Source organism: Oncorhynchus keta, chromosome 26 (assembly GCF_023373465.1).
Source record: "Oncorhynchus keta strain PuntledgeMale-10-30-2019 chromosome 26, Oket_V2, whole genome shotgun sequence".
Lineage (NCBI taxonomy): Eukaryota > Metazoa > Chordata > Actinopteri > Salmoniformes > Salmonidae > Oncorhynchus > Oncorhynchus keta.
In genome coordinates this window covers 46,197,467-46,210,696 of record NC_068446.1, presented here as the reverse complement: position 1 = coordinate 46,210,696, position 13,230 = coordinate 46,197,467, and the positions used below count along the sequence as shown (strand labels likewise).

The following is a 13,230-nucleotide window of genomic DNA, read 5'->3' as shown; positions in this document are numbered from 1 at the left end:
TGGGAGAGGTCTAAAGGGGGAGGGTAAAACGGAAAACTAGCTTTTATTGGCAGAGAGGTTTGGATCTCTCTTTCTTATTGGTCTATTAACTAATGTACCGCCTGGTGATCGTGTGCCTTTAATACTGCAACATTTTCTCTATGCCACATGCCAAAATGTGTAGAATTTTAGGAAATTAACTTTAAAACGTAAAATCCATCAAAGGGGGGAATTGGGGGTCTCTGTGGGCGTTCTTGCTGCACGATATTCCACTAAAACTAGTTTATGTGTGTGTCGAAGCAGGAGAATATACTCGACATGCTTTGCGATTATGTAGAGGCTACTTTGTGCATGATTTCTCTATTGTAACTGATAGGTCTAATACCTCCATTACACTACGATACGCATCCGTAGGGATTAAGAGCGGGAGGATACAATAGCGCGACTATTCGACACGGGAAGCGCTACCGGAGCTGCCAAGTCTGGGTCCAAGAGGCTTCTAAAACAGCTTCTACCCCCAAGCAATAAGACTCCTGAACATCAAATGGCTGCATGGCTGCATTGCCCCCACCCCCACCCCCTCTCTCCACCTCTTTTACACCGCTGCTACTCTCTGTTGTTATCATCTATGTATAGTCACTTCAATAACTCTACTTACATGTACATATTACCTCAACTAACCGGTGCCCCGCACATTGACTCTGTACCGGTACCCCCCTGTATATAGTCTCCACACCGACTCTGTACCGTTACCCCCTGTATATAGCCTCCACATTGACTCTGTACTGGTACCCCTCCTGTATATAGTCTCCACACCGACTCTGTACCGTTACCCCCTGTATATAGTCTCCACATTGACTCTGTACTGGTACCCCCTGTATATAGTCTCCACACCGACTCTGTACCGTAACACCCTGTATATAGCCTCCACATTGACTCTGTACCGGTACCCCCTGTATATAGCCTCCACATTGACTCTGTACTGATACCCCCTGTATATAGTCTCCACACCGACTCTGTACCGTTACCCCCTGTATATAGCCTCCACATTGACTCTGTACCGGTACCCCTGTATATAGCCTCCACATTGACTCTGTACCGTACCCCCCTGTATATAGCCTCCACATTGACTCTGTACCGGTACCCCCTGTATATAGCCTCCACATTGACTCTGTACTGGTACCCCCTGTATATAGTCTCCACACCGACTCTGTACCGTTACCCCCTGTATATAGCCTCCACATTGACTCTGTACTGGTACCCCCTGTATATAGTCTCCACATTGACTCTGTACTGGTACCCCCTGTATATAGTCTCCACATTGACTCTGTACTGGTACCCCCCCTGTATATAGCCTCCACATTGACTCTGTACTGGTACCCCCTGTATATAGTCTCCACATTGACTCTGTACTGGTACCCCCCCTGTATATAGCCTCCACGTTGACTCTGTACCGTAACACCCTGTATATAGCCTCCACATTGACTCTGTCCTGGTACCCCTGTATATAGCCTCCACATTGACTCTGTACCGTACCCCCTGTATATAGCCTCCACATTGACTCTGTACTGGTACCCCCTGTATATAGCCTCCACATTGACTCTGTACCGGTACCCCCTGTATATAGCCTCCACACCGACTCTGTATCGTTACCCCCTGTATATAGCCTCCACATTGACTCTGTACTGGTACCCCCTGTATATAGTCTCCACATTGACTCTGTACTGGTACCCCCCCTGTATATAGCCTCCACATTGACTCTGTACCGTAACACCCTGTATATAGCCTCCACATTGACTCTGTACTGGTACCCCTGTATATAGCCTCCACATTGACTCTGTACCGGTACCCCCTGTATATAGCCTCCACATTGACTCTGTACCGGTACCCCCTGTATATAGCCTCCACATTGACTCTGTACCGGTACCCCCCTGTATATAGCCTCCACATTGACTCTGTACTGGTACCCCCTGTATATAGCCTCCACATTGACTCTGTACTGGTACCCCCTGTATATAGCCTCCACATTGACTCTGTACTGGTACCCCCCTGTATATAGCCTCCACATTGACTCTGTACTGGTACCCCCTGTATATAGCCTCCACATTGACTCTGTACCGGTACCCCCCTGTATATAGCCTCCACATTGACTCTGTACCGTACCCCTGTATATAGCCTCCACATTGACTCTGTACCGGTACCCCCTGTATATAGCCTCCACATTGACTCTGTACCGGTACCCCCTGTATATAGCCTCCACATTGACTCTGTATCGTAACACCCTGTATATAGTCTCCACATTGACTCTGTACCGTAACACCCTGTATATAGCCTCCACATTGACTCTGTACCGTAATACCCTGTATATAGCCTCCACATTGACTCTGTACCGTAATACCCTGTATATAGTCTCCACATTGACTCTGTACCGTAATACCCTGTATATAGTCTCCACATTGACTCTGTACTGGTACCCCCTGTATATAGCCTCCACATTGACTCTGTACCGTAATACCCTGTATATAGTCTCCACATTGACTCTGTACCGTAATACCCTGTATATAGCCTCCACATTGACTCTGTACCGGTACCCCCTGTATATAGCCTCCACATTGACTCTGTACCGGTACCCCCTGTATATTGCCTCCACATTGACTCTGTACCGGTACCCCCTGTATATAGCCTCCACATTGACTCTGTACTGTTACCCCCTGTATATAGCCTCCACATTGACTCTGTACCGGTACCCCCTGTATATTGCCTCCACATTGACTCTGTACCGGTACCCCCTGTATATAGCCTCCACATTGACTCTGTACTGGTACCCCCTGTATATAGCCTCCACATTGACTCTGTACCGTAATACCCTGTATATAGTCTCCACATTGACTCTGTACCGTAATACCCTGTATATAGCCTCCACATTGACTCTGTACCGGTACCCCTGTATATTGCCTCCACATTGACTCTGTACCGGTACCCCTGTATATAGCCTCCACATTGACTCTGTACTGTTACCCCCTGTATATAGCCTCCACATTGACTCTGTACCGGTACCCCTGTATATAGCCTCCACATTGACTCTGTACCGTAATACCCTGTATATAGCCTCCACATTGACTCTGTACTGGTACCCCTGTATATAGCCTCCACATTGACTCTGTACTGTTACCCCTGTATATAGCCTCCACATTGACTCTGTACCGGTACCCCTGTATATAGTCTCCACATTGACTCTGTACTGTAACACCCTGTATATAGCCTCCACATTGACTCTGTACCGGTACCCCTGTATATAGCCTCCACATTGACTCTGTATCGTAACACCCTGTATATAGTCTCCACATTGACTCTGTACCGTAACACCCTGTATATAGCCTCCACATTGACTCTGTACCGTAATACCCTGTATATAGCCTCCACATTGACTCTGTACCGTAATACCCTGTATATAGTCTCCACATTGACTCTGTACTGGTACCCCCTGTATATAGCCTCCACATTGACTCTGTACCGTAATACCATGTATATAGTCTCCACATTGACTCTGTACCGTAATACCCTGTATATAGTCTCCACATTGACTCTGTACTGGTACCCCCTGTATATAGCCTCCACATTGACTCTGTACCGTAATACCCTGTATATAGTCTCCACATTGACTCTGTACCGTAATACCCTGTATATAGTCTCCACATTGACTCTGTACTGGTACCCCCTGTATATAGCCTCCACATTGACTCTGTACCGTAATACCCTGTATATAGTCTCCACATTGACTCTGTACCGTAATACCCTGTATATAGCCTCCACATTGACTCTGTACCGGTACCCCCTGTATATAGCCTCCACATTGACTCTGTACCGGTACCCCCTGTATATTGCCTCCACATTGACTCTGTACCGGTACCCCCTGTATATAGCCTCCACATTGACTCTGTACTGTTACCCCCTGTATATAGCCTCCACATTGACTCTGTACCGGTACCCCCTGTATATTGCCTCCACATTGACTCTGTACCGGTACCCCCTGTATATAGCCTCCACATTGACTCTGTACTGGTACCCCCTGTATATAGCCTCCACATTGACTCTGTACCGTAATACCCTGTATATAGTCTCCACATTGACTCTGTACCGTAATACCCTGTATATAGCCTCCACATTGACTCTGTACCGGTACCCCCTGTATATTGCCTCCACATTGACTCTGTACCGGTACCCCCTGTATATAGCCTCCACATTGACTCTGTACTGTTACCCCCTGTATATAGCCTCCACATTGACTCTGTACCGGTACCCCTGTATATTGCCTCCACATTGACTCTGTACCGGTACCCCTGTATATAGCCTCCACATTGACTCTGTACTGGTACCCCTGTATATAGCCTCCACATTGACTCTGTACCGTAATACCCTGTATATAGTCTCCACATTGACTCTGTACCGTAATACCCTGTATATAGCCTCCACATTGACTCTGTACCGGTACCCCCTGTATATTGCCTCCACATTGACTCTGTACCGGTACCCCCTGTATATAGCCTCCACATTGACTCTGTACTGTTACCCCCTGTATATAGCCTCCACATTGACTCTGTACCGGTACCCCCTGTATATAGCCTCCACATTGACTCTGTACCGTAATACCCTGTATATAGCCTCCACATTGACTCTGTACTGGTACCCCCTGTATATAGCCTCCACATTGACTCTGTACTGTTACCCCCTGTATATAGTCTCCACATTGACTCTGTACTGTAACACCCTGTATATAGCCTCCACATTGACTCTGTACCGGTACCCCCTGTATATAGCCTCCACATTGACTCTGTATCGTAACACCCTGTATATAGTCTCCACATTGACTCTGTACCGTAACACCCTGTATATAGCCTCCACATTGACTGTGTACCGTAATACCCTGTATATAGCCTCCACATTGACTCTGTACCGTAATACCCTGTATATAGTCTCCACATTGACTCTGTACTGGTACCCCTGGTATATAGCCTCCACATTGACTCTGTACCGTAATACCATGTATATAGTCTCCACATTGACTCTGTACCGTAATACCCTGTATATAGCCTCCACATTGACTCTGTACCAGTACCCCTGTATATAGCCTCCACATTGACTCTGTACTGGTACCCCTGTATATAGCCTCCACATTGACTCTGTACCAGTACCCCTGTATATAGCCTCCACATTGACTCTGTACTGGTACCCCTGTATATAGCCTCCACATTGACTCTGTACCAGTACCCCTGTATATAGCCTCCACATTGACTCTGTACTGGTACCCCCTGTATATAGCCTCCACATTGACTCTGTACCAGTACCTCCTGTATATAGCCTCCACATTGACTCTGTACCGGTACCCCTGTATATAGCTCCACATTGACTCTGTACTGGTACCCCTGTATATAGCCTCCACATTGACTCTGTACCGGTACCCCCTGTATATAGCCTCCACATTGACTCTGTACCGGTACCCCCTGTATATAGTCTCCACATTGACTCTGTACTGGTACCCCCTGTATATAGCCTCCACATTGACTCTGTACCCGGTACCCCCTGTATATAGCCTCCACATTGACTCTGTACTGTTACCCCCTGTATATAGCCTCCACATTGACTCTGTACCGTAATACCCTGTATATAGCCTCCACATTGACTCTGTACTGTTACCCCCTGTATATAGGCTCCACATTGACTCTGTACTGGTACCCCCTGTATATAGCCTCCACATTGACTCTGTACTGGTACCCCCTGTATATAGCCTCCACATTGACTCTGTACCGTAATACCCTGTATATAGCCTCCACATTGACTCTGTACCGTAATACCCTGTATATAGCCTCCACATTGACTCTGTACTGGTACCCCCTGTATATAGCCTCCACGTTGACTCTGTACCGTAACACCCTGTATATAGCCTCCACATTGACTCTGTACTGGTACCCCCTGTATATAGCCTCCACATTGACTCTGTACCGGTACCCCCTGTATATAGCTCCACATTGACTATGTACTGGTACCCCCTGTATATAGTCTCCACATTGACTCTGTACTGGTACCCCCTGTATATAGCCTCCACATTGACTCTGTACCCGGTACCCCCTGTATATTGCCTCCACATTGACTCTGTACCGGTACCCCCTGTATATAGCCTCCACATTGACTCTGTACTGTTACCCCCTGTATATAGCCTCCACATTGACTCTGTACCGGTACCCCCTGTATATAGCCTCCACATTGACTCTGTACCGTAATACCCTGTATATAGCCTCCACATTGACTCTGTACTGGTACCCCCTGTATATAGCCTCCACATTGACTCTGTACTGTTACCCCCTGTATATAGCCTCCACATTGACTCTGTACCGGTACCCCCTGTATATAGTCTCCACATTGACTCTGTACTGTAACACCCTGTATATAGCCTCCACATTGACTCTGTACCGGTACCCCCTGTATATAGCCTCCACATTGACTCTGTATCGTAACACCCTGTATATAGTCTCCACATTGACTCTGTACCGTAACACCCTGTATATAGCCTCCACATTGACTCTGTACCGTAATACCCTGTATATAGCCTCCACATTGACTCTGTACCGTAATACCCTGTATATAGTCTCCACATTGACTCTGTACTGGTACCCCCTGTATATAGCCTCCACATTGACTCTGTACCGTAATACCATGTATATAGTCTCCACATTGACTCTGTACCGTAATACCCTGTATATAGCCTCCACATTGACTCTGTACCAGTACCCCCTGTATATAGCCTCCACATTGACTCTGTACTGGTACCCCCTGTATATAGCCTCCACATTGACTCTGTACCAGTACCCCCTGTATATAGCCTCCACATTGACTCTGTACTGGTACCCCCTGTATATAGCCTCCACATTGACTCTGTACCAGTACCCCCTGTATATAGCCTCCACATTGACTCTGTACTGGTACCCCCTGTATATAGCCTCCACATTGACTCTGTACCAGTACCTCCTGTATATAGCCTCCACATTGACTCTGTACCGGTACCCCCTGTATATAGCTCCACATTGACTCTGTACTGGTACCCCCTGTATATAGCCTCCACATTGACTCTGTACCGGTACCCCCTGTATATAGCCTCCACATTGACTCTGTACCGGTACCCCCTGTATATAGTCTCCACATTGACTCTGTACTGGTACCCCCTGTATATAGCCTCCACATTGACTCTGTACCCGGTACCCCCTGTATATAGCCTCCACATTGACTCTGTACCGTAATACCCTGTATATAGCCTCCACATTGACTCTGTACCGTAATACCCTGTATATAGCCTCCACATTGACTCTGTACTGGTACCCCCTGTATATAGCCTCCACATTGACTCTGTACCGGTACCCCCTGTATATAGCTCCACATTGACTATGTACTGGTACCCCCTGTATATAGTCTCCACATTGACTCTGTACTGGTACCCCCTGTATATAGCCTCCACATTGACTCTGTACCCGGTACCCCCTGTATATAGCCTCCACATTGACTCTGTACTGTTACCCCCTGTATATAGCCTCCACATTGACTCTGTACTGGTACCCCCTGTATATAGCCTCCACATTGACTCTGTACTGTTACCCCCTGTATATAGCCTCCACATTGACTCTGTACTGTTACCCCCTGTATATAGCCTTCACATTGACTCTGTACCGTAATACCCTGTTTATAGCCTCCACATTGACTCTGTACCGTAATACCCTGTATATAGTCTCCACATTGACTCAGTACCGTAATACCCTGTATATAGCCTCCACATTGACTCAGTACCGTAATACCCTGTATATAGCCTCCACATTGACTCTGTACCGTAACACCCTGTATATAGCCTCCACATTGACTCTGTACCGCCGTAATACACAGTTATAGAACAACACAGTTACACAGTTATAGGACAACACAGTTATAGAACAACACAGTTATAGAACAACACAGTTATAGGACAACACAGTTATAGAACAACACAGTTACAGAACAACACAGTTATAGGACAACACAGTTATAGAACAACACAGTTACACAGTTATAGGACAACACAGTTATAGGACAACACAGTTACACAGTTATAGAACAACACAGTTATAGAACAACACAGTTACACAGTTATAGGACAACACAGTTATAGAACAACACAGTTATAGAACAACACAGTTACACAGTTATAGAACAACACAGTTATAGAACAACACAGTTATAGAACAACACAGTTACACAGTTATAGGACAACACAGTTATAGGACAACACAGTTATAGGACAACACAGTTACACAGTTATATGACAACAAAGTTATAGAACAACACAGTTATAGGACAACACAGTTATAGGACAACACAGTTATAGGACAACACAGTTATAGTACAACACAGTTACAGGACAACACAGTTACACAGTTATAGGACAACACAGTTATAGGACAACACAGTTATAGAACAACACAGTTATAGGACAACACAGTTATAGGACAACACAGTTATAGAACAACACAGTTATAGGACAATACAGTTATAGGACAACACAGTTATAGGACAACACAGTTACAGGACAACACAGTTACACAGTTATAGGACAACACAGTTACACAGTTATAGGACAACACAGTTACACAGTTATAGGACAACACAGTTACACAGTTACAGAACAACACAGTTACACAGTTACAGGACAACACAGTTACACAGTTATAGAACAACACAGTTACACAGTTATAGGACAACACAGTTACAGGACAACACAGTTACACAGTTCTAGGACAACACAGTTATAGAACAACACAGTTATAGGACAACACAGTTACAGGACAACACAGTTATAGGACAACACAGTTATAGGACAACACAGTTATAGAACAACACAGTTATAGGACAACACAGTTACAGGACAACACAGTTACAGGACAACACAGTTACAAAGTTATAGGACAACACAGTTATAGGACAACACAGTTATAGGACAACACAGTTTCAGGACAACACAGTTATAGGACAACACAGTTACAAAGTTATAGGACAACACAGTTTCAGGACAACACAGTTATAGGACAACACAGTTACAAAGTTATAGGACAACACAGTTATAGGACAACACAGTTATAGGACAACACAGTTTCAGGACAACACAGTTACAGGACAACACAGTTACAGGACAACACAGTTATAGGACAACACAGTTACAGAACAACACAGTTACAGGACAGTTATAAGAGTTAGAGAGTTGTTGTCCATTACTAACCATTGTACATCAATCTATACCATTATATGTCAGCTCTTTTTACTCCAGCAGTTGTCACAAAGTGCCTTACAGAAACCCAGCCTAAAACTCAGTCAGGCAATGCGGAGGCAGGAGAAGCACAGTAGATAAACAAAGATAAATGCATTAAGACTGTACTGTGGCTGTTTGTTTGATTGATTAGTTAATTGATTGATTGTTGAGGTCACTGATATGACAAGGTTAAGAATAACCGTGTGTGTCTCTGTGCTTGGCAGCTCGTAAGTCTCTCTGTGTGTGTGTGTGTGTGTGTGTGTGTGTGTGTGTGTGTGTGTGTGTGTGTGTGTGTGTGTGTGTGTGTGTGTGTGTGTGTGGGTGTGTGGGTGTGTGTGAGACAATGTGTCAGTTAACTGTCCTGTAAAACGGTCAACAGCCCTACTAGTACCTGTCCTGTAAAACGGTCAACAGCCCTACTAGTACCTGTCCTGTAATACGGTCAACAGCCCTACTAGTACCTGTCCTGTAATACAGTCAACAGCCCTACTAGTACCTGTCCTGTAATACAGTCAACAGCCCTACTAGTACCTGTCCTGTAATACGGTCAACAGCCCTACTAGTACCTGTCCTGTAAAACGGTCAACAGCCCTACTAGTACCTGTCCTGTAATACGGTCAACAGCCCTACTAGTACCTGTCCTGTAATACGGTCAACAGCCCTACTAGTACCTGTCCTGTAATACAGTCAACAGCCCTACTAGTACCTGTCCTGTAATACGGTCAACAGCCGTATTACGAGAGAGAGAGAGAGAGAGAGAGAGAGAGAGAGAGAGAGAGACAGAGAGAGAGAGAGAGAGAGAGAGAGAGAGAGAGAGAGAGAGAGAGAGAGAGAGAGAGAGAGAGAGAGAGAGAGAGAGAGAGAGAGAGAGAGAGAGAGAGAGAGAGAGACAGAGAGAGAGAGAGAGAGACAGAGAGAGAGAGAGACAGAGAGAGGCGAAGGTCGAAAGAGCCGTCCTCCGAAACACAACCCCTTCCATGCCTTCTTGAAACACCGTACACCTGGTCGACCGCGTCAGCGTGCACTGCGCCCGGCAACGCCACAGGAGTCGCTAGTTCCGCGATGGGACAAGGACATCCCTGCCGGGCCAACTCACGTGCACTAATACGTGTGTCGTTTTTTAGCCGATATTTCTTTCATGCTGTTGAACAACGGGTTCCTAGTGAATCACACTGTCTTTCACTTTTTGTTTTTTTAGTAGAGAAAAGTGAAAAAACACAAGATTTAAGTTGTTGTTTTTTTTCCGTCCAGAAAGAGTGTGAATGTCGTTATGTGAAAGTCTCATAGCTGACTGTACATCCTCAGTGTTGAGTTGAACGTAGGTGAACCTGAAATAGCCTACCAGCATCAAAACGACCAGTGTAAACAGTCTACACAACATCAAAACCAAAAGTTAAAATAGTGCTACGTGAACTATATTAGTTGAAATAACTTATTTTGAAACGGACGAATCTCTTTTGAGATAGACCCTTGTAGTCTTGTAGTTGGTCAGGCTTTGAATGAGCTCAGTTTCACGTTGAGATTTAAAAAGCTCTTTTGTCCCCTGGACGTCTCTCTCGTGCCCCTCTAGGTGAAGGAGTGGCATTAAATACAGTTTGCATAGCCACACACACATACAGCCAGGCGCCAGACAGACTAGCTGTAGATCTGACTGATGTGAGTCCCAAATGGCCCACTATCCCAATCCATAGTGCCCTATTCTCATAGGCCTCTGGTCAAAAGTAGTGCACTATATAGAGAACAGGGTTCCATTTGGGCTTTGAGTTCCCTTAAAGGAGCAGCGTGACTATTATGCTTACTTCTCCTTCCACTCTGTCTCTTAAAGGAGCAGCGTGACTATTATGATGCCTTCTCCTTCCACTCTGTCTCTTAAAGGAGCAGCGTGACTATTATGCTTCCTTCTCCTCCCACTCTGTCTCTTAAAGGAGCAGCGTGACTATTATGATGCCTTCTCCTTCCACTCTGTCTCTTAAAGGAGCAGCGTGACTATTATGCTTCCTTCTCCTTCCACTCTGTCTCTTAAAGGAGCAGCGTGACTATTATGATGCCTTCTCCTTCCACTCTGTCTCTTAAAGGAGCAGCGTGACTATTATGCTTCCTTCTCCTTCCACTCTGTCTCTTAAAGGAGCAGCGTCACTATTATGATGCCTTCTCCTTCCACTCTGTCTCTTAAAGGAGCAGCGTGACGATTATGCTTCCTTCTCCTTCCACTCTGTCTCTTAAAGGAGCAGTGTGACTATTATGCTTCCTTCTCCTTCCACTCTGTCTCTTAAAGGAGCAGTGTGACTATTATGCTGCCTTCTCCATACATATAGAACAATATAGAACAGAACAGAACCATATAGAACAGTATAGAACCATATAGAACAATATAGTACAGTATAGAACCATATAGAAAAACATAGAACAGTATAGAACCATATAACACAGTATATAACCATATATAATAGTATAGAACCATATAGAACAATATAGAACAGTATAGAACCATATAGAACAATATAGAACAGTATAGAACCATATAACACAGTATATAACCATATAGAAGAATATAGAACAGTATAGAACCTTATAGAACAATATAGAACAGTATAGAACCATATAGAACAGTATTGAACCATATAGAACAGTATAGAACCATTTAACACAGTATAGAACAGTATAGAACCATATTACACAGTATATAACCATAGAGAACAATATAGAACAGTATAGAACCATATTAAACAGTATATAACCATAGAGAACAATAAAGAACAGTATAGAACCATATAACACAGTATAGAACCATATAGAACAATATAGAACAGTATTGAACCATATAGAACAGTATAGAACCATATAACACAGTATAGAACAATATCGAACAGTATAGAACCATGTAACCATATAGAACCATATACCACAGTATATAACCATAGAGAACAGTATAGAACAATATAGTATCATATAACACAATATAGAACTGTATAGAACCACATAGAACAGTATAGAACCATATAGAACAGTATAGAACCATATAGAGTCCCTGACATGTATGTTGTATGTTCAGAGCCCCTGACATGTATGTTGTGTGTTCCAGAGTCGCCCCCACCGCCATACTCACGGCTGTCCCCTACAGAGGAACAAAAGCCACTTGGTAAGTCGTCACCAACATGCTGAGAATACCGGTGTGTGTTCTGTGAGTATGTGTGTGTGTGTGTGTGTGTGTGTGTGTGTGTGTGTGTGTGTGTGTGTGTGTGTGTGTGTGTGTGTGTGTGTGTGTGTGTGTGCGCCCCCAACCAACCTATCGCTGGCACATTAGTATTTTTTTAAACTGGGAACTGTTGGATGACGTCATCCAGCATCTCCACACGAACCCCCCTCATCAACTACAAATTACAGTCTAGAGGAGTGTGTTACAGTCTAGAGGAGTGTGTTCCAGTCTAGAGGAGTGTGTTACAGTCTAGAGGAGTGTGTTACAGTCTAGAGGAGTGTGTTCCAGTCTAGAGGAGTGTGTTACAGTCTAGAGGAGTGTGTTACAGTCTAGAGGAGTGTGTTACAGTCTAGAGGAGTGTGTTCCAGTCTAGAGGAGTGTGTTACAGTCTAGAGGAGTGTGTTACAGTCTAGAGGAGTGTGTTCCAGTCTAGAGGAGTGTGTTACAGTCTAGAGGAGTGTGTTACAGTCTAGAGGAGTGTGTTCCAGTCTAGAGGAGTGTGTTACAGTCTAGATGACTGTGTTACAGTCTAGAGGAGTGTGTTACAGTCTAGAGGAGTGTGTTCCAGTCTAGAGGAGTGTGTTCCAGTCTAGAGGAGTGTGTTACAGTCTAGAGGAGTGTGTTCCAGTCTAGAGGACTGTGTTACAGTCTAGAGGAGTGTGTTACAGTCTAGAGGAGTGTGTTCCAGTCTAGAGGAGTGTGTTCCAGTCTAGTGGAGTGTGTTCCAGTCTAG

At 44.8% G+C, this 13,230-nt stretch overlaps 1 protein-coding gene across 1 annotated transcript in view; it reads left to right on the top strand.

Annotated features, from left to right (window-relative positions):
- Nucleotides 1-13,230, top strand: part of smad6b (SMAD family member 6b) — a 51,143-nt gene that overhangs the window by 3,532 nt on the left and 34,381 nt on the right. The window contains 1 exon segment of the mRNA XM_052481091.1: nt 12,384-12,440. Coding sequence (XP_052337051.1) covers nt 12,384-12,440 — 57 coding nt within the window.